The following is a 22,468-nucleotide window of genomic DNA, read 5'->3' as shown; positions in this document are numbered from 1 at the left end:
GGGGTGGGTAGGGGCGTGAATGGTTCTAAAATACAGAGTTGAACATGAGTTCTCTTCCCATCATACTTATGCATCCAAGATGCCTTGCTTCAAACTCATATTCTACTTTATAAAACTTAGGCAATGTGCTTAAACAAAAAACCTGAATGTTCAGCCTCTTTAGGCACCTAAACCATGCTAACTGGGATCAGGTGTCAGATTAACTTAATTATATCCCCAGCTAAATGAAAAAAAACCTGGCCTAGTCCTTTCTCTCAAATTAATGCAAGTTATAAAAAATCCGCAAGAACAGCTTTAAAATAAAAAGTCCTCAAATCCGCTACTCATTAACTTAATTAGTTATTTAATTAGTAATTAAACCAGCTGCAAAACTGGTCTCATGCAGCTGTTGGAAGCTCTGCTACAACAATCCCCATATAACTCTTCTGGATTTTCCAAGGATACTTCCAGGAGATCCTGGCAAAAACCATGTCCACCTGGAGTCTGGCTGCAGGTTTGCATTGAGCCTCAGCTGCGATTTGAAGACCTGCACTGTGAGAAACCAATACCCGACTGATACTAATAAAAAAAATCAGCAAACACTATGGGCTGGAGTATCATGGAATCGGGGAGACTCTGTGGAGGGGTGAAAATGGCTGCTGGGACCTGATTCTAGGATTCCTGAACCCATTCCTAGGGTTTCAGGAGATTTTCTGATTTTCAGGAGAGTTTTTGGTGTGGACCAGTTCAGATCATTTGCCCACACCCTGCACTCCTGACCTGGCCTGTTCCATTGCAGGGATAGTCATGTCCTAGTCCTCCACAATTTTCATGGAATTGGGCCAGCTTTTCAAAGAGTCGTGGTCCACGGCACCATAGTCTGCATGAGGCAACCGTTATAACCACAGCCGGTGTTAACAAACCAAATCCCAGAGGGAAACTTGGCTTATGGGCCACAGCCTTTTTTTTTGTATTCTGAAACCAAAAAGGCAATGTACTGATCTCAGCAGTAAGAGGTCCAGTAACACTTTCAGGATTTAAAAACTAAAAGTAAGAGTTTTATTAACAAAAAATAAAAGAAAACTTAAGCACACAAGATTATAGTTACAAAACATTACCCCAAAACCTCTCTCTACTTTGTCAAACCCACAAGTAAATACCTTCCAGGTAACACTTCCTTATAGATGTTGAAATCCAGTAATATTACCCAAGACAAACTGCTGTAGCTTCAATAAAGGTGTTCCACATGATCTTTACCCTTTATCACTCTGTGGAAAACTGTTTGCTGCAGCCCAAGACTTTTCTGGCTTGACTGGATGGGTGATTCAAACTGCATTCTCCTCCAGCCCAGTGCTCCAGCTAACTCAACAGCTCCAGCTATCTCCAGCCATCTCTAACTCCCTCTCCAGCTCAACACCTATACACAGTAACTCTAACATGCCTTTTTTCCCTTTCATCTCAGTTCCATTGTTCTCTCACACCTCTTTGAAACTCAGTCCCTTCCAAATATAAGAACCTTTATATTTCCATCTTGTCTTTGCGTCAATAAAATATCATATGCCTAGTACTTGTTTACCTATGAACTCCTGCAAGATGCAAACATTTTCCTTGATGCCTCTGACTCCCCTTTGAAATTCAAATAACCTCTCAACTTAGCTAAAAATGCAAATACTGGATCCAACCTATTTACTTATACCTCAACTTAACGCTTTTATCCTTTCATGGGGAGAATGTTCTCCCCGTCGTGCGGGCTGGGTGGGAGCAGGCGCATAGCCGATCTGCGCATGCGCGCGAAAGAGCGCACAGAGCTGCCGCAGGGAGACTATTTTCATTATGAAAACTTGAAAAAACGAATAGAAAAAAATTATTCAGACACGTCCCCTCATGCGGCAGTGTCACACGAGCATGTCAATGAATTTTAATAAAAATTTTTACTTGATTTATAAACCTTTCACGAAACTTCATCCCGCCCGTGGATGAGGTTTCATGAGAAATGCGAAGGCCGCCTGGGCTCTTCGCCTGCCCACCAACCTCAAGGTTGGACGGCAGCCCAGACAATTAGTTGAATTTGTTAAATGGCCTTAATAGGCCTTTGACAGTTTGGCGGGCGCGCAGCCGAGTCGGCTGTGCGCCCGCCGAACTGACGCGCGGTGACGTCGGGATGCACACCCCAACGTCACCGCACTTCATTTTACGCGTCGGTGAGCAGGGCCCACCCCTGCACACTGACCAGAAGATTCAGGCCCATGTTTCCAAACACACACACACAGCTTTTTGAAAAGTAAGTTCAAAAGGTCCTCTTCATGCCCCCCCACCCCCCCCCTCGCCCCATGCAAAGGTATGGCACTTCCATGCACATTCACCCATGGGACACTATATAGAACCAATGAACCCTAAAGTGACAATAGGATGTGTAATAAGTCATTCATTGATAACTTTCCACTTTCTCTAAAAAAAACTCATTTCTACTCCAGGTCAATACAAATGTTAATCATCCAGACCCTTTAAAGTATGAATAGCTGAAACTGCAAGTACTTGAACCTCATTAAATTTCATAAATAAACATTGTGCAATTGACAGAAGAGATCAGAAAGCCAGAGCTGTCAATCAAGCAATGTTTGCACTGGGGCTGAGGTGTTTCAATAATCTAATGGATTTCTGAGCCAAACTTCATGATGCATTCTTGACTGAGGGACAAGGGCCGAGGGTGAGGGGTGAGGACTCGAAGGCCTTACTTGTTTCATTGTAACTTGGATGCCTTTTAACCAGCCTGCCTCCACACCCAGCAGCCTCCAAACTTTTTCCAAGGTTGGCTGGCCCGACTGCAGCCCACACCCACCCCTACCCCCCCGACAATGAAAATCCCATCTTTCCTGGCACTTAGCACGAGGCAGGTGGGCCGAGCCTGCAATTTTCCCCGCCTCGAGGATGCAAATCCAGCCCCATCATTCAAACTAGTTTTAAAGAAAAATCTAACAGGGCTTTGACTTTGTGATCTGTAAGCATCTTGTGAATCAAAGTTGGGCGAGGAATGGGTTGGACTGGAGGACAACCACAGTCTGGGCTGAGAATGTGGAGTCTAGCTCACCTCGGTGAGTTACTGAAGGGCAGTTGGTAAATACGGAACCCAGAACCCCACCCGGAATGCTGGGAGTGAAATCAACAAGAAAGTAAAAATGATGATCCTTTTGTTACAGAAATGGCAGAAAATACAGAAACTAGGCTCTCTGTTTTGGGTATTGTGACATTATTACATCGCGCAACCCACAGCTGAACATTTATTATTTGCAGTCTTCAATTTTCAGTGTTTGTCCAAATATACCTGTCAGTCTGTTTATAAAAATCAGTCTTACCTCATTCTTTCTGATTGGCAGCAGCAGATTCGAAGTCAGTCCCTATTACAAAAGGGAAAATACAGATTTGAGATGTTTAATCAGGCTATCTTTGGTAAACTTCAAAACAAAAATGCATACAATATGCATCCCCAACAGGGACCAGGTTTCTCAATACAATTGAGCCCCTCTCACCATTGGACCATGAAGTTCCAGGATTTTTCAAAAATTGGGTCAGATTGAAGTGAGCATGGTCTATCTGCCCTCACATCAGTGTTATGAAAGGTTAGAAGTAAGGCTAGTGGCGGAGAGATGGTTGGGGAAAGGGAGAGAGAGAGAGAGAGTTGTGGGGGGGAGAGAGAGAGAGTGAGTTGGGGAGAGAGAGAGTTGGGGAGAGAGAGAGAGAGAGAGTTGGAGAGAGAGAGAGAGAGTTGGAGAGAGAGAGAGAGAGTTGGAGAGAGAGAGAGAGAGTTGGAGAGAGAGAGAGTTGGAGAGAGAGAGAGTTGGAGAGAGAGAGAGTTGGAGAGAGAGAGAGTTGGAGAGAAAGATTTGGAGAGAGAGAGATTTGGAGAGAGAGAGATTTGGAGAGAGAGAGAGTTGGAGAGAGAGAGAGAGAGAGAGTTGGAGAGAGAGACTGAAACTGCGAGTGTGACAGAGAACCAGGGTAGAGAGCGCACACATGCCACCAGCCACTAACAGCAGTGTGAAACACCCCAGCGATGGATGTGACTCTTGAAATCAGCAGGTGAAGAGGTGGTTCCAGGCCAGCGTCTGTTACTTGTCCAAAAGTAGCAGCTTGTCCTGGGAACTCCAGTCCAGGTTTAACTGCTGATTTTGGGCAGAGGATTAGGGTAGATGCCTTCATCTCAGTTAGGGTCCAGAGAAAGAGAATGAGCCCAATTAATCCAGTCAGGTTGTGTTTATTTTAAAGAATGGGATTCACCAACACAGGGGAATAAGTGTGACCCATTGAATCTGGAGTTTTCCATCATTCCTACTTTAGATTCAATTTTGGGGTCTTAACTCGGCTCAGATTGCAGAGTTTTTGAAATGCAGGAGGTGGACAGCTGGTTTGTGCAATGGGTTAGGTTCATTAGCCTTGGGAACCTGGGCTAATCCAGTCAAGGTACAATGTTCTTGGGGCTCCTGGCTCCATGATTCTAGTAGGGCTGGACTCTCTCATCACAAGACTGGGATTAACTTGTAAATTAACTCCACTGGTTTGTGTGGGCAAAGTGGGAAATGCATACTGGTAGGATTGTTCAGAAGTTTTTTTTATAAAGCATTTTCAGATGTAGTAATATAGCTTTTGTTACAAGTTCTGACCGGTTAGAGATTAAATAAACCACTGATGAGGTTTATAAACCAACTGTCAATCTCTATTGGTTTATATTAGGGGAAAAATGCAACACTATGAATTTTATATAAAATATCTTGATTCATAGGGGGTGAATTTTCTCCCCGACAGGTGGGATCAGCGCGCGCAGACAGGCATGCAGCCAATCGCCGCCCACGATCGCCATTTTGTGTGGTCGGGCCAATTAAGGCCCGCCCAGCGTGGCATGCAACCAGAAGCGCTGAGCGCTCCCTGTGCGGGTGTGGGGGAGGAGGGAAAGTCAGGGCCTATGCTCTTTCGCGTATGCGCGTGAAAGAGCGCAGAAATCTCCCTGAGGCACGGAGCTGCCTCAGGGAGATTAATTTGATTATGAAGAATTAAAATAAAGAAAAAAAAAATATTCAAACATGTCCCCTCATGTGACAGTGTCATGGGACATATCAATGAATTTTAATAAAAATTGTTATTCAATTTATAAACGCTTCATGAAACCTCACCCCGCCCGTGGATGAGGTTTCATGATAAATGCGAAGGCCGCCTGGGCTCTTCGCCTGCCGCCTGCCAACCTTAAGGCTGGACGGGCGGACCAGACAACCAGCTTAATTAGATTATTAACGGCCTTAATAGGCCTTTGACAGTTCAACAGGTGAGCAGCCGACACTGGTGCCCGCCCGCCGAACTGAAGACTGGAATGATGTGTTGTGATGTCGGGACACACGCCCGATGTCACCACGGGTCATTTTACGTGTCGGCAAGCGGGGCTCACCCTCGCCTGCCGACCGGGAGATTCAGGCCTAAGAGTTTTGCTTTTGATTTATGAGGCAACGGAGGTTGACATGCCTGCACCCCCAACTTCCATGGTTTGAGTACAAATGTCCCTCGGTGGCAATGGCAAGGTTGACTAGGAGAACTCCAGATCTGAGGGTCACACAATTAGCCTTAGCGTAGCTGGGCAGAGAGAATGAGGAAAAACCCAGAGAAATTATCCACTGAAACTTTCAGGAAATGCCACAACATTTCTGATTAAGGAATTTTTCAGTAGTTTTTCTTTCATCAGTATTTTTGGCAAGGAGATTGCTTTGAAAGACAGCAATGAGAATTTAAATCAGAAGTTTCCGAAGTGTGGGATATGAAACTTGTGTGACAGACAAAGGCTTAAGTTTCTTATCTGCTGGCTTGTCCTGTGACGTCTGTAGGCCTAGAACTTTGGAAAAGTTTGGTTGTTTTCGCTGCTCTCACTTTAACCTTGACTTCCTATATTGTTCCAATGAAACTCAATGGTAGCTTGAGAAACAGGACCTCATCTTTTGACGGTGCACTATACAACCTCCTGGACTCAACATTTGAGTTCAACAATTTAAGATTACAATCACTGCTTCCATTTTTTTTGACAGCAGTTAATTGAAACCTTTACGATCCTGAGGGGTCTAGGGTGGACGTGGAGAGGACGTTTCCTCTTGTGGGGGAATCTAGAACTAGGGGTCACCGTTTAAAAATAAGGGGTCGCTCATTTAAGACAGAGATGAGGAGAAATTTTTTCTCTGAGGGTTGCAAGTCTTTGGAACTCTCTTCCTCAAAAGGCAGTGGAAGCAGAGTCTTTGAATATTTTTAAGGCAGAGCTAGATAGATTCTTGATTAACAAGGGGGTGAAAGGTTATCGGGGGTAGGCAGGAATGTGGGATTGAAGTTACATTCAGATCAGCCATGATCTTATTGAATTGGTGAGACCGTACCTGGAGTACTGTGCACAGTTTTGGTCCGCTTGAGGAAGGATGTAGTTGCATTGGAGGCGGTTCAAAGGAGGTTCACTAGATTGATTCCAGAGATGCGGGGCTTGTCTTATGAGGAAAGATTGAGCAGTTTAGGCCTATACTCACTAGAGTTTAGCAGGATGAGAGGAGATCTAATTGAGGTATATAAGATGCTAAAGGGGATAGACAAAGTAGACATGGAGTGGATGTTTCCCCTTGTGGGGCATTCTAGAACAAGAGGCCATAATTTTAGGCTAAGGGGTGGTAGATTTAAAGAAGAGATGAGGAGGAATTACTTTTCTCAAAGGGTCGTGAATCTATGGAATTCACTACCTCAGAGAGCAGTGGATGCCAGGACGCTGAATAAATTTGAGGAGATAGACAGATTTTTAATTAGTAATGGGTTGAAAGGTTATGGGGAAAGGGCGGGAAACTGGAGTTGAGGCCAAAATGAGATCAGCCAAGATCGTAATGAATGGCGGGGCAGGCTCGAGGGGCTGAATTGCCTACTCCTGCTCCTAGTTCTTATGTTCTTACGAATGGCAGAGCAGGCTCGAGGTGCCGAGTGGCCTACTCCTGCTCCTAATTTGAATGTTTGTATGCCGCTGTTGCCATTTACACCTCCGCTACACCCAGATTTGTTACTTTACTTGTCCCATTATCACTCCCTTTGACTTGCACCATCATCTCTTTGTCATTTAATCGCTCCTGTTTTCTAACCTATCCCTTTTGTTCCTTCCTCCTCTTCCCCTTTCTTAGCTTTTGTTATGGTTAAAATCCCGTTCAATCCCCAACACTTTCCAGTTCTGGCCAAAGCTCATCAGCCTGTAAGGTTAACTCTGTTTCTCTCTGCACAGATGCTGCCTGACCTGCTGAATATTCCCAGCATTTTCTGTTTTTTGCTCTGTTGCCTAACTGGTGGAATAATCTTAAATCAGAACACCTGGAAGTGTTAGTGTTGGCAGCTTGAGTTATACACAAATTAACAACAAGAACATGCAGCTTACGACTAACACTGACATTATACACCTCCTGATGAATTGCAATCTGGCTTTCAACTCAGTTCTGATCTTGACAGTAGCCACTCGAAAACCTGACAGAAAACCAAGCCTTCTGACAGATTGCAGTTTGAGAGAGACTGGCCTGATCTTTCCACTGACAAAAGCCATTTGGTTTTCAATTGATGCATTAAAGAGACACTTTTCAGCAGCGGACTCTTTTGTAAGAAGTGCTGATGGTTTGTAAAGATCCTCCCAACTTCTCATCTGTTTCTGCCAAAGGTGACAGAATGGGTCACCACAGAGAGCAGGGTCACATCACTGGACATTGACCATCAAGGACGAACATATGAAATAGGAGCAGAGGTAGAGCATCCGGCCCCTCGAGTCTGCTCTGCCATTCAATAAGACCATGGCAGACTTTCAACCACAACTCCCACCCTATCCTCATACCCATTTCCCTTAGTATCCAAAAGTCTATCAATCTCCTGAATATACTCAATGATTGAACATCCACTGCCCTCTGGGATAGAGAATTACAAAAATTCACAATCCTTTGAGTGAAGTCATTTCTCTCATCTCAGTCCTAAATGGTCGACCCTTAATCCTGAGATGATTACCCCGAGTTCTAGGCTCTCCTCTACACTGTCACGCCCTTTAAGAATTTTAAATGCTTCAATGAGATCACCTCTCATTCTTCTAAACTCCAGAGAATAAAGGCTCATTTTACTCAATCTCCCCTCGTAGGGCAGCCTTCTCATCCCAGGAATCAATTTAGTTTATATTACAAGATTATATTATAAATTCAAAGATGGGACAATATCATTCATAATTTTTAGATTTGAAATAAATGTAGAAAGGATCATGATTTGGAATTCATCGAGTCCCCCCATGTGGCCCTTATGCACGGCAAGATTCAGTTAAAGAACTAAGCCACTAGATGGCGCACTAACCACAAAAGTTAGAATTACACGGAACATAAATGATCCCACAAACAGAGCTGTTTGTCAATTAGGGTTACCAACACTCCAGGATTGCCCTGGTGTCTGCAAGAATGGAAGATTAATCTCGAGGACAATACCATCAGCAACCCGGTGGGGGGGGGCACAAAAAGTGTTCATTTTAATTTTCTATGAACATTTTTTATTAGGTATAAAAGTTTAAACAGGTGATGAAGAAAGGCTGTTTGACTGGGCAGGGAGGCTAGATGCAAGAGATCATGTTAATGAACCTCCAGGGTTGGTGTCTGTTTTGTTGGCTGGCATGGCTGAGGAAGGAACACTGGCCTGAATACCTGAACAATACATCTTTAATGTATTGCTGAGGTGGATCCCAAAAGTTAAAGAAAGTTCTATTTGCATGATGTTTTGGCGAGGATAGTTTACCTTCTTTAAAACACTGTCTGACTCAGTTCTGCGAAGGTCTTGCCCATCTTCCACTTCATCCTTCTCTCCATCTATAAATAAAGATGCTGCAGTTTAGCCCCGAGAATTTGTTCACAGAGAAACAATGTAAAGTGCTTTACAGAGGGAGCTGCAGATATTGAGCAAGAGGTAATGGAATTACATAGAACTTACAGCACAGAACCAGCCATATGGCCCAACTGGTCCATGCACTATTCCATATTACCCTATCAACATAACCTTCTATTCCTTTCTCTCATGTAGTTATCGAGCTTTCCCCTTAAGCAAGCGGTAAAAGGCACAGTCAAAGAGGCAAATTCTGGGAAGACTTTTGAAGTGAGCAGAGGGCTAACAAAAGCAAAAAGTTTGAGAAGAGAATTCCAGAGTGCGGGATGTTTCTGTTGATGGTGGATTGAGATGCACTGTAGGCAGGAGAGCGCAGGGTGCAAGTGGAGGGCTTGTGATGATAAGAGGCAGGTGAGGCAAGCCTTTAGTAGGGATTTTAAGAGGAGAATGAGAATTCAGGTAGCATTTGTATCTGGCTTTCTCTAATCGTGCAAATGTATTTCGTTCTAATAAATGTAAGACCAAATAATTAACATAAGAAGAGAAGTAAATATATATATTTTTTTAAATCACCAAGTCAGAAAAACAAGGTAATGTGATGCAGCAGTTGGACAGGAACATCTCAACACCAAACTCCAAGAGGGGAGCACCCCACATCTGGAGTGCTGTGTTCAGTGAACCCCAGCACACAATATGACTACTTCATTCCCATCAATTTTCCCAAGTAAAGGAGTTGACTTGTGTCATGGCACAGTTCTATCCCATGGCTCTGATACTCTTGATAAACGTATAGTAATTGAGTGTTTAATTGTATTCAGATGGTGGGCATTAACTGGGGATTCACCTAGCAGCAGACTGAAATTATGGTGGTTGGGTTTGGAGGTGCATGCTTGTAATGTGTGTCTCTGCAACTAAAAGCTTAAAGTAGTGTAAAAAGATTGGGCTCAAATTCTAACCTTCACCACCTGGCCATCTAGAGTTGAACACTCTTTCCTCCCTTCATTCCTGCTGCAGTACTTATTCCTATTGGAGAACCCTGGACCAGGCACTGAGAATTGGCAATCGGTTTAATCACGAAGGAGACCAGAGCCAAGCCTGATCCAGTTTTCACCCACTATTCATACAAGTACATATTCTAGCAGAGGTCATTCAATAATGATCAGGAACTCTGGCTGTTAACGTCTCTCGTCCCTAAGCACAGGATTATTGTTGCAATACCAACTGCTGTCCTGGCTGAGACAAGCTCCATTGGCACATTGCAAGGGTCTGAGGGCAAGTTTTCCATTTCACTCTGTCTTCTTTTGATGGTAGATATAATACCTGCTTTGAAGAGGATCAGCCCCTCGATCTAAAACTGACTTACTTTTCGTGGCACTCATCTGATGGCTGTCGAAGCCTCCAAAGGTCTCGGCCCGCCTGGGTAAGGAGATGTGGCCCGTGATTCCCTCCTGCTCTGCCATGCTGGCTGTCTGCTGTCCGATAGCACCTCCAAAGCTCAGAGACAGGACGTTCTGCAGAGTTTCGACTGGATAAAAAAAGAGTTCAGTCAACACTTGGAAGAAATTTAGAACAAATCAAGAGAAAACGATCACAAAAACAGGTCAGCGCTGTCAATCAGGCACATCTACTGGATGTTATAGACCAAGAAAACCCACAATTAACCCACCTCAAGGTGAGTGACACTTTCTTGCACATCATAACACACAGAATTTCGGCCCTGAAACTTCTTCCAGTCCCAGAAAGGAAGACTTGCATTTCACAACCACTGGACATCTCAAAATACTTTACAATGGCAAATGAAGGACTTTTGAAATGTAGCCATTGTTACAGTGTAGAAAATGTGGCAGCAAATTTGTGCACAGCAAGCTTTCACAAACAGCAATGTGTCCGAAAGTCTGTTTTTGTGATGTTGATTGAGGGACAAATATTGGCCAGGACACCAGGGATAACACCATTGCTCCTCTTTGAAATAGTGCCATGGGAATTTTTACACCCACCCGAGCAGGCAGATGGGGCCCCAGTTTAACGTCTCATCCAAATCACTGTGCCTTCAACAGCGCAGCGCACCTTCAGTGTTGCACTGGAGTGTCAGCCTCGATGTTTGTGCTCCAGTCCTGGAGTGGGTCTTGGAAGCTGGAACCTTGTGACTCGAGAGGCTTGAGTGCTACCAACTGAGGCACAGCTGACCAGCACCAGCCCAACACCTCCAGCACCAGCAGTAAAATACCTGCAAGCCCCAGGAGCTCACTCTAGTGCACTACACAACCCAAGTTAGAAAGGCTACAATGTCTAACCATAACAGTGGGCGATTTTGCGTTTAAGCAGACTTCTGCCATTAGACACTCTCTAGTTCATGCAACAAATATTTGGCTGCAACTTTTGATAAAAGTTAATACGATAACTGAATATTGTTGAATCTGTTTTGATCTTTGTGGCATCTCAAAATAGCCCTCTCGCCAGTACTGATCGTTAAAATAAAGAGCTGTATGGAGTGAGGACAAACACTAATGGATACAGACTTCATTTTCAAGCTTTGATGCTGAACTAGGGAGATGCTGATTGATGGGGGAAGGGAAGGGAGGATAAAGAACATAAAAATATAAGAAATAGAAGCAGTAGTAGATCATACAGCCCACCGCCCCTGCCCCGCCATTCAATACAATCATGGCTGATCATTGGCCTTAACTCCACTTTCCTACCCACTCCCCCCAATATCCCTTGATTCCCTTACAGATCAAAAATCTGTCTATCCCAGCCTTAAATGTATTCAACAATGGAGCATCCACAACCCTCTGGAGCAGGGAATTCCAAAGGTTCACAATCCTTTGAGTGACAAAATTTCTCATCTCGGTCCTAAATGATCAGGCCCTTATCCCGAGACTGTGCCAGTGTTCTAGATTCCCCAGCCAGGGGAAACAACCTCTCAGCGTACATCCCATTAGGCCTCTTTGGAACTTTTATATTCCGATGAAATTACCTCTCATTCTTCTAAACTCCAGGGAGTATAGACCCAACTTAGTCTATCTTCACAGGACAACCCTCTCATCCCATATTGATCTCTGGTATTTCCACGTGGCGAGAGTAGGGTAAAAGAATTAACAGGGGAGGTTACCTTGGAGTGCTTCACGCAACAGTGAGAGTACAATTCACTGACTCGTCTGAAGGACGTTGTGCGAGGAGAGTTCCCCAGGAAAAACAGGAATGGGTATTGGGGGCCTGAAGCAACGCGTGTGTGTACAATGGAAGAACACAGGTTCACCATCACCATCCTTGTCTATCCAAAATGAAGTATCTTTTCAATTGGCAATTTCTCCATCTGACTTTAGTCAGTGCACAGAAATGCTAATCAAAGACCAAACACTGCCTAGTGCCGTGGGCTAGGCACTGACCTTACTTGCACCAACCCAGACAGATTGGTGAAAGGTTGTGTTGTCGGCAAGGGCCCCGGTGTAAAATGAATTTGGGCAGAAGCAATACTGCATTCAACAGACATGGCCCATGTCAGAAAAGCGCCCCCTTCGGTTGCCGTTAAATTTGCAACCTCACTGAAAGGGGCTACAAGGCAGCAAGTGGAAATGACACATGGCTGCTGTGGGACATCTGTGGTTGCAGCAAATTTTGCTAAGGGAGCTTTATTTTGCATCTAACCCATTCTGGACCTGACCTGGGAATATTTGATGGGACAGCGTAGAGGCTGCTTAACTTGACACCTAACCTGTGTGAGATCTGATTCCTAATGTCAAAGATTTGAGTTACAAGCAAAAAGCAGAAAAGCTTAGGTTTGAAAGGAGATGAGAGTCGTGATCTTCTAGAGGCACACGAGATAGCAGACAGCGTGTAACAGGTAAATGGAGGGCATCAGACTAAAATACAAGATAGGGAAAGGGACAGGGGGTTCAAATTAATAAAAGGGAAAACCTAGAGCTACTGCAAGGATATTCTACACAGGAAGAATGATCACTGCTTGGAAATGGACTCCCTGATAGAGCAGTTTGGGGGGTGGGGGTGAAAACCCTGGAATAATTTAAAAAAAACAATTGGATGCTAAAATGGGAGGAGAGGAAATTAGGATTTTCTGCATGGGTGAACCATGTTGGGTTGAATGGCCTTTCTCAGCCCGAATTATTGCGTGAACCAGGCAGGCCCAGTCCCAGTCCCAGCGCTGGAAGCTGAAACTACAAAGTATTCTTTTTCCTCACTCAGATGAACACAAACAATTCACAATGAACCAGAGAAACAGACATCAATGTTGCACACATGGATGAGTAAAATGTTTGGACATGAACTGTTCTTGTCTGTCTGCATCTTCTCAGCTTATTTTCATGCCTTCAGATTGCACTCTGCGATTTGATTGATTTCAACTGAAGCAAATCTCCTGCCTGGTAATTTCCAGGATATGGTCAGCAGTTTATGTGTACAGAGCGACTACACTTTCTGGACAGATAATAGTATCAAAAAGGCTGCAAAACGAAAGCACAGTGATGTTGATCTCCTATCTCTCTAGGCAAGCTGCTGCATGTCTGAAAAGTGCACGAGCTAATCAGTTTTCTGTTCCCGTCTTCTACTGAAGACTCAGGCTTTTGTTTAATTAATTCTTGGGATATGGGCTTTGTTGGCAAGGATAGCATTTATTGCCCATCCCTAGTTGGGCTCGAGAAGGTGGTGCCAAGCTCCCTTCTTGAACCATTGCAACCCGTGTGGCCAAGGTGCTGACGGGTTAGGAGTTCCAGAATTTCAACCGAGCGACAGCTTTTGTATTTTAGGCTATTCAACCATGGACACGTGCACTTTCCACCAGGGACAACCAGATAGGGATCAGAAATGCAGGCTACCATTACTCTCCCTGCTTGCACCAACTCCCATAAGCACAGGGGCACCGAAACCCACGGGACTGCCCTAGCCTCAACTCCAGCTTATATCACCTAATGAGCACAGACCAAGGATTGAACCTGGGACCTCAGTGATCTGCGTAGCTCAGTACCACACTGGGTAGTGTAATTATCCTCTGAGCCATTGGAGCAGCGAACAGGACAGTAGAACTCATCACTTCAGTTTATACTGTGAATGATGCCATGCTCTGGTGTTGTCACACAATGGGATTCAGGGACAGTGTGTGTCAAAAAGCCCCAGCTCATGTCATTTCAACATTGTTAGTGTCCTCCACCTAGGGGTCTTGCCCTTCACCTAGGATCCTTCTTTTTGAATCCTGGAACTTCCTACCTTCACCATGAAGAAGCACCTTCACCATATGGTCTGCAGTGGTTCAGTAAGGTGGCCCACCATCTTCCCAAGGGCAACATGGGATGCGTAACAAATGCTGGCCTTGCCAGCAATACCCATGTCCCACTCATGAAAATTTTAAAAATCTCAATGTAAAGGAAATTTTCAGTTGCTATTCTCACTTGGGTATGAGGTTCCACTTATTTGGTCTTGACAGGCCACACATCGCCATTTAAAGTAATAACTTGCAACTGTTTGTTGGTTTAAGACCACTTCGGAGTCGGTTAGTAAACAGAACGGCTTGGCATGAGTCAGATGTGCAAAAAAAAAAATCATAGGAAAATAAGATTTTCTCATGGGGCTGCGAATTGCCAACCTCCAGGACTGGGGTAATAATGATTTATTGAGAGTCCTTTAAATTCATTTGGTGCTCTGCCATTTCTATCGTGCAGGCTGCCAATTCTGTTTATAGACCGGTGAGTGGTGCTTAACTACATGGTAATGTTTTGAACAGAAGACCATTGCTGTATTTAGGCTACCCATGAACAACCACTCATCAGCTTCCTGACTGTGATTTTAGGACCAAAGGTCCTCTATCCGCTTTCCAAATATGAATTTAACCAAGCTCTTTGTAAAATCTTCACTTGGTTTTCTGCCCTGACATGCCCACTGATGACCTGTTCCAGAATTTTATCATCTTTTTACTGAATGAAATGTTGCATTTACAGCCCCAGGAATATATGACCAATCACAGTTTGACCCCAGTTTTGTTCTGAACTGACCTTCTTTCATTGCGTCTTTGAGCAGTGACTCTCCCTTTGGGGCATCCTCTAAATTTGCTCTGAAGAAGTTCCTGGTATTCAGACTCTGAGAAGCTTCTTCGTGCCCACTGGTCTCCACCATCTCCTTGTACAGTCTCAGCTTCTCTTCCAAGAGCGAAAGGATTTGTTGGTCTCTTTCCTGCAGCTTCTCTGTGTTTCAAAGAATAAAATGGAATTACTGAACACCATTAAACTGTCGCACAGCATGCGGGTAGGGTGAAAGGGAGGAGAAAATCAACAACACAGCAGAAGAATGGGAAGTAAATCAGAGAGGGAAGATACCAAAGTGGTATTCAACATTACGGCTGAAAGCCTCAGGTTCAATCTTAACTTGATGCCGAGTCAGTGGATTCCAATGGGTTGGCAGTTGGGGTTCTGCAATTTGTATCAATGCCCTGGGGCTAGGGAAGAGGGCACTGTTGATCTGTATATAGTACCTCTTGCAGCAAAGTGCGCTTGTATTTTTGCTGAAGATGGAGTTGATCTTGGCTCTGAGGCTACAAAAGCAAGTAGCAGCCGATGTTAAATATATAGAATATGCAAAAAAGATGGGCAGGAAAAGAGCAGCCAGTCTTTGGTCTTGCCGCAAACTTGAAGACAGGATCATTACCATTATACCCCTTCTACCGCCCCACGAGATCTTTCCCCACCTGTAGCCACGTAATCTTCTGGAAGAGGCAAATCACCCGCCCCCACCAGGGCCAATAAGGGAAGAAGAACTCTGGAAAATTCCTCTCTGATCCCTTCAGATGATGGGAACCAACTGAAGTGATCATGTTGACCATGCCCAACTTCACAGCTGCAGAAGGGTTACATGGCTGCTGGCCCCTGTGGAACCTCATCCCAGACGTTAAGAGAAGTGGGAGGGGAAAAATCCCTAAACGTTTCCACAAAAAAATCTCACCAGGCAAAAGTGAACATGAAAGTGACATTTTAAAAATTAAGCCTATGATCAGTTATCAGTTCCTGATTAAACTGAATTCCCCTCTAATAGCAAAAAAACACTGAATCACTGTATTTGATTTCAGGTTGCAACCTAAACAGAACTTCTATTAAATCTTCCTTGACTCTGTTAAATAAAGATGCTAACGAAAATAAAAAAGTTTCCTTAGCAAGCTTTTCATTTATATTTTCTCATAAATTGATGAAAAACTTGTACAAAAGCAAACTTTTTGTAAGTGGTATGCTCACTTCCTGTAACAATTCAGTCCCAATTGACTGTAGATGTGCAATAGTTGCCTGCAGGACAGCGAGAGGAAATTCAGTCCCGGTTCCTCTTCCTAATTGCTAAACAGTGACCCCTGTTGGTGAGTGGACGTGTGCCTCCAATAACCCCCGCCAGCCACAAAATCTTGGCAAGGAAAATTCAAAGTCTGCCCTTTAAGTAATAGAATACATCATATGCTCATGTGTACTCATTGTTGATGACCTGTCAAGCAAATTCTGAAAGTCAGGGCACACACAGATAGTCCTTTAGGCTCTGACTTTGTGCAAGTATTGATTGATGATCATTCCTGTGAAGACTCTTGGGGATGTTTTATTACGTTAAAGATGCTATATAAATATGACTTGATGATGATGCTCTCCCTCCCTCCCAATAGCGCAACTCATTGGTATTTGCTGTCAAAGTTCACTCATGAATGATTGGAGAGGCATAACCTATGCACTGGAACCTCACCTCCAGTGTGCAACATACCACATTCAAAATGGAGAGGTGGAGAAAAAAATTGACAAGAAAAACTGAATCTCCCTCCTTCCAGTAATATAATGCATCCCATACTTGTACATCATTGACTGTCCAGTTTTGAATGACCTGTCCAACAATCTCCAAACGAGCAGACATCAATAATCTTAATAAAAGCTCATTATCCCCTCCACTCCTATTTTGTGTCTCATGGAGTGCAAATGTTTTTAAGCTTTTCAATGGAATTTTCAAACACCAAAACTCTGGCACAGGCCCCGTCCTTATTCGCTATTCAGGTCTGAAGCCTTCAGTTGTGATTTTGTGTGTCTCTGTATATCCAATTAAATAAAGCAGATGTACCTTTTAGCTCCTTGGCTCTGCTCTCTAGCTGCCGCCTGTCTTCCTCAGACTCACTCGGGATTCCTTCATCTTCATCCTGCCCCCTGTGGGACAAACCAGAACAGAGGGTTAAAGGTGGAAATGATGTTCACAGCACTGTTGGATTTTACTCAGCAGAGATGAAGAAAGAAACTTAATGTCCCTTAAACTAGAGATTGGGCAGGTAGTGAGGGTGGGGAGCCCATAAAGGATCAAATGGGTTCTTATGGGTGAAATGAACAATCACAATACATTGATCGGATTGAATAGAGTAGAATGGTCCCGGCCTTTGACCAGCTTCCTGTCCTTGGTGATAAAGACTCCTACTTGGAAAGGTAGGACTTAAAAGGTTGGGCACCATTAGAAATTTCTTACTAGTAAAAGATAAGTTGCCTGCCAAGTGACATTAAAAAAAGAGGTGATGGGCAGAACCCCACTTGGTGAAGAGGGTTATATTGGCAGTTATCTTGTTGGCAGGGCCTTTTTACCAATTGTACCAAGGATTTTCACTTACCAGCTGCACGAACTGGGTAATGCTGAGTGAGCTCACTATCCATCACAGACAGAAAACTGAGAACAGCACTCTAGTGAATTCCTAATGGGTGCTTTCTGTGGCCAAAGCTGTAGGAAAATTGGCCCTTTGAAGCCAGCAATGAACAATGCAAGTATCCATCCCTTGTTTCGGGTCTCCCCAGGTTTAGTAAGTGATGGTCTAGCTTAGAAATATTGCTAAAAGAATGCTTTTCCTCAGGTCACCGACCAATGAGAGAGCAATAATTGGTGACCAGGGTAAATTGTGGCTCATAAAAGGTGAAGGGGAAATTTGAGCTTCACAATCACAATTCCAAGAACTTCCTTCTCAGCTAGAACATAATTTTCTTCTCCTTGGCTGTCGGTCTTGCATGTAAATTCTACTAACTCCAACAGGTACCAGGAGAGGTTGCTAGGATTTGGTTTTCTTTGAAAATTGCCAAAATAAGAAAAATGTTTGAAATATTAATGAGATGATTGGCAAGGGGGTGGGTCAGCTATTTATTTCACTCTCTGCTTGGTACTACTCACACTCCTACACAAAGCTATTTACATTGTGCTTGTAGTCTGCTGAATGATTTGCATCCAGTTAGTCCTCTCCTCTTTGGAGCTGGCGTGTACCTCGTACATCTCCGGTACTTGGGCTGCGGCACTGATGAGGAATAACCCCTTTTCCTCGTGTGCCACTTCGCGTACAATAAGCTTCTGCAGGGGCACCACAGTAGACTTCTGGTCCTAAAAGAAGTATTAGAAAACAGGTGTCAATGGGTTGAGAAAAAAAAAAGGAGTAACCCCTTCATCTAAGAATGAAAAGATGGAGTAACTTGATGGGGTTGGAACCAAGAATAACATTGGGCCCAGCTGCAGCAGGAGGGTGGGGGGGGTCCATAAAATGCGGTGAGCTGTTCAAAACTCCATTGACTTTTGTGGAAATGGAAGATCCTGCTGGCGGAGGGGATGGGGCAAGAGGGAGGGGGGCTGGGGCGAGAGGGGGAAGGGGAGGGGGGCTGGGGCAAGAGTGGGAAGGCCGGGGGGGTGGGGGGGGGGGCCTGGGGCGAAGGAGGGTGGGGAGGAGGGCTGGGACAAGAGGAGGGAGAGTAGGGGGATGGGGCAAGAGGAAGGGAGGGGAGGGGGCTGGGCTGAGAAAGGAGTTGGGGTGAGAGAGGGGAGCTGGGGCGAAAGAGAGAGCGCGAGAGAACGAGAGAGAGAGAAAGAGGGACAGATACCCTTGGATGACTAGTTGGAAACAATAACAATTTTCTAGCAGTCTGCTGTACCCTGGGAGTCATAACTTTGGTTGGCAGGTTAGGAGAAAGGAGGAGGAATACAATATGACTAAAATATAAAGGAGGAAATCACATGAAAATGAACAATTGGTACAGGCTGATGGGGAAGTAATATGAGGAGCTAGGGATGGGAGTGCTGTTAGATTGTGCCCAGTGGTGAGCAAGGCTCGACTCCAGGATGCATGTGAAAGGGCAGGAACCCGATATGGAGGTGCTGGAAAATCAAACCGCTTTGTGACAATGCCAATGAAAGCTCAGCTATGCTGGGCAGGACATGGTGTTTGGATGAATGACAAACCTCGGAAGCACATCCTGTACAGGCAGTTCAAATGTTACAGTGTTCTCATGTGCAAGGGAAACATTTTAAGGACCTAGTGAAGTACAATGGTGCTTTGCATTGGCACAAGCTTTTGGGAGGGAGATCTTTACAGCAGATCAGTTAGATTTGCCATTCTATGCTAGGCTATAATGTGGACAAGTAAGGCATCCAACAGCATCAGCAGCTTCAGGAAATCCTGCAGAAACACCAGCATTAGTGATGGCAGGAATCAGAAATTGTGTGTGGTATTCACCAGATAATCGCACACCCAGTTGCTTTACCACTGCTGCCAACGGGTGAGCAGAAACAGTGGAGATCATCACCAATCACTTGGACTGCAGAGGTTCAAGAAGGCAGCTCACCACCACCTTCTCGAGGGCAATTAGGGATGGGCAATAAATACCAGTCTAGCCAGCGAAACCCACAACCCATGAACGAATTAAAAAAAAACACCTTCACAATGAATAGTGCAAAGCAGGGTATATGATGCAGTTGGGGTAGAGAGAGTTGGCAGTGTGTCACTGAATCCTCCTTTCAGCTTAATTCTTTGGAATTGCTCATTCCAACTCCTATGTCCTAATCCGAATGGACCTCCAGCAATTATTTTTTATTTTATTCATTCACGGGATGTGGGCTTCGCTGGCTGGGCCAGTTAAAGAGCCTATTAACTGGGGCTGGGGCAGATAATATATAAAGATCCATCCTGTTGATTACTCAAAGTCTAAAACTAGTGAGCTAAGTGTTAAAGAAGCCACACAGTGACATCATTCTTAACTACAAATAGAAACTGCTCAGAGACTGAACAAGTAATATGTCAAACATGTGACAGACAGGAAGTCTGGCTGTAGCAACTTAACAAGCGGTGACCCAAACATCGCTCTCCTCCCACATGTCCTATAGTTCCAGTTGCTGTTTGTAGACAAAGCTGTGTGGCATTTTCCTCCAGGATACAACAACAACTTATAGTTATATAGTGTCTGTAATGTAATGTCCCAGGGGTTTTCACAGGAGCATTGTAAAACTAAGTATATAATAAGCCAAGCCATATAATGAGATCAGACGGCCAAAAACTTGGTCAAAGAGATAGGTTTTAAGGAGTTTCTTAAAAGGAGGAAAGCGAGATGGAGAGGGATTGTCCAAGATTCCGCTTCTATCCTCCCTTTGCTCCAGTGCAGCTCCATGGGAAGCACCATCCTGCTGTAGCTCGCTTCAGGCGACAGGTTGGATGGTGAATGTCAGCAAACTCTGTAACTGGAGTATGATAAATATCTTATCTTTCCTTAGGTTGCCCAAAAGCCTGCAGATATGTGTGAACTAGTTTGTGACACATGCTGCTTCTTTGCTCAAGACTGAGATGGTCACAATAGAGGAATTTCCCACTCCAAAATAAAACATGTAATAATTTAAAAGTTTAGCCTATTTCCTGTGATTGCAACATCTCATTACAAATCCTGAGCAAGAACACAGTCACTAGCCAGAGTTCAAATTATTGGATTAATGCCAACGCCAGAGTGCAAAACATGATCAAATCAGAGTTTGCGCAGGTTGGAAAAACGACCAAGGATTACCACACCAGGTTTCACAAAGCTTTCTTATTCCCTGCTTTTACGACTGGGAACAAAAGCCTTGCCCGTGGGATCTTGCTGTGCACAAGTCAGCTACCATGTTTCCCGGTGTAACAACAGTGACTGCACTTTAAAAGCAATAGCTTGCTGTGGAAATACTTGGAGGCGTTTGGTTGTGAGAAGCTGAATTAATGTAAGCCTTTCTTTCCCTCGGCCTCTCCAAACAACAGACAAGCGTACCGGTAAAATTATTCAAGTGCAAACACACACCCAAAACCGCTGCGCGCCAAAGGAGGGAACGGAGTATCAACAATGGAGACATCTTGTATGAAGCAAGAGGTGGGGCTGGACTCCACTCCTGAATTTCCCAGTTATTTTATCTATTTTAAGTTGGCTTGGATTAGAAAGTCCACTGTGATTTCATCTCTTCTAACTGCCAACCCTACTGACTTCCTGCAGCAGCTTCCAACAGCCACCCAAACAGGCGAGAGGATTTAATGTTTCACTTGAATCGAAATTAAATATATGAAAATCGCTGTAGTCCCAGAGGAACATAGGCTGCTCTCTCGTTAGCGAGAGATGACTGGTGGTGAGTTTAACCTGAGGGTCACCACCCAGGTTGAGAAGGCGGGGCCCTTCATGGATGACCTCAGCCGGTACGGGAATTCAGCTAACTGACCCCCAAAAGGAGTCAAAAGGTGCCATCAACTGAACCAAGTAACATATAAAAACGATCAAACCCCAAAGGAATTCTAACTCACCAGTGTAGCAAAAGTATACTTCCGATCCTTCTCTTAAAGAAACACCAGCATATCAGAAGGGACAAACTGAGCTAACCAACCCCCAAAGGACATTAGTGAAGCAGATGGAGTTTTTACGACAATCGGCAATCAAGAGTTTTAGTTCCAGATTTTCATGGAATTCAAATTTCACCATCTGTCGTGGTGGGATTTGAACCCGGATCCCCGGAGCGTTTCCCTGGATCTCTGGATTATTAGTCAAGTGACAATACTACTATGCCACCATCCCTCCTTACTTGAATCAAGTACTGAATGGCAGAACAAGCTTGAAGGATGAATGCCCATTCCCATTTTTATGTTGCTATGAAGGAACAATGCAGCACTCCCTCGGTACTGCATTAGCCCAGCTCTTGTATAGAATTGAATTGCGTCGTCATCTAAAAATGCAAACGTGAGATTCCCAATTAACTCATATAGATTAGAGCAGCCTTTATCTGCATGTTTATTATTGTCTTTCCTTATTTGACCAGAATTGGAATCAATATCATGGTTGAGACTCAATTATTAGCTAATATGTCAGCAAGGCGTTGTGCAGAATGTTACATAAGCAACTGTGCCATCAACTGAACCAAGTAATATTCAAAAACGATAAAACCTCAAAGCAATTCTAACTCACCAGTGCAGCAAAAGTATACTTCTGATCCTTCTCTTGAAGAAATACCAACACATCAGAAAGCAACACAGCCTGGACTTCTACACAGTAAGAGAAAAACATCTTAGACACAGGCAGTTGAAGCACAAAAAGTCATCACCACATGAAATGAGCTTACAATGTCACATCAACTCCGAGTTAGATGATTTGCTGCAGGTTATTATTTTGATGATTGCTCATCTTTTGCATATGTTAAAGCAGGTTGATCAGCAGATCGTCAGGGTAGTGGTGGTGGTGGGGAGGGAAAGGGAATCACAAAGGCATAGTGCTCCATGCACATTATTTTTCTCCTAGACTGGCAAACAGAGAAACCCATTACCCACCCTAACCCACATATGCAGTTTCCA

The 22,468-nt window shown here is 44.2% G+C and overlaps 1 protein-coding gene across 13 annotated transcripts in view; it reads right to left on the bottom strand.

Annotated features, from left to right (window-relative positions):
• LOC144668247 (A-kinase anchor protein 13-like) overlaps positions 1 to 22,468 on the bottom strand; it is a 385,814-nt gene that overhangs the window by 10,969 nt on the left and 352,377 nt on the right. For all 13 annotated transcript variants that reach the window (XM_078530039.1, XM_078530037.1, XM_078530033.1 and 10 more), the window contains 7 exons: positions 22,086 to 22,162; positions 18,053 to 18,234; positions 16,951 to 17,033; positions 14,868 to 15,056; positions 10,229 to 10,390; positions 8,782 to 8,852; positions 3,333 to 3,374 (listed from right to left, as the gene is read on the bottom strand). In XM_078530039.1, coding sequence (XP_078386165.1) covers positions 3,333 to 3,374; positions 8,782 to 8,852; positions 10,229 to 10,390; positions 14,868 to 15,056; positions 16,951 to 17,033; positions 18,053 to 18,234; positions 22,086 to 22,162 — 806 coding nt within the window. The remainder of the gene's footprint in view (positions 1 to 3,332; positions 3,375 to 8,781; positions 8,853 to 10,228; positions 10,391 to 14,867; positions 15,057 to 16,950; positions 17,034 to 18,052; positions 18,235 to 22,085; positions 22,163 to 22,468) is intronic.

This window comes from Cetorhinus maximus, chromosome 26 (genome assembly GCF_964194155.1).
Source record: "Cetorhinus maximus chromosome 26, sCetMax3.hap1.1, whole genome shotgun sequence".
Taxonomy (NCBI): Eukaryota; Metazoa; Chordata; class Chondrichthyes; order Lamniformes; family Cetorhinidae; genus Cetorhinus; species Cetorhinus maximus.
The sequence above is the reverse complement of the archived record's forward strand: the minus strand, read 5'-3'. Positions and strand labels throughout refer to the sequence as shown.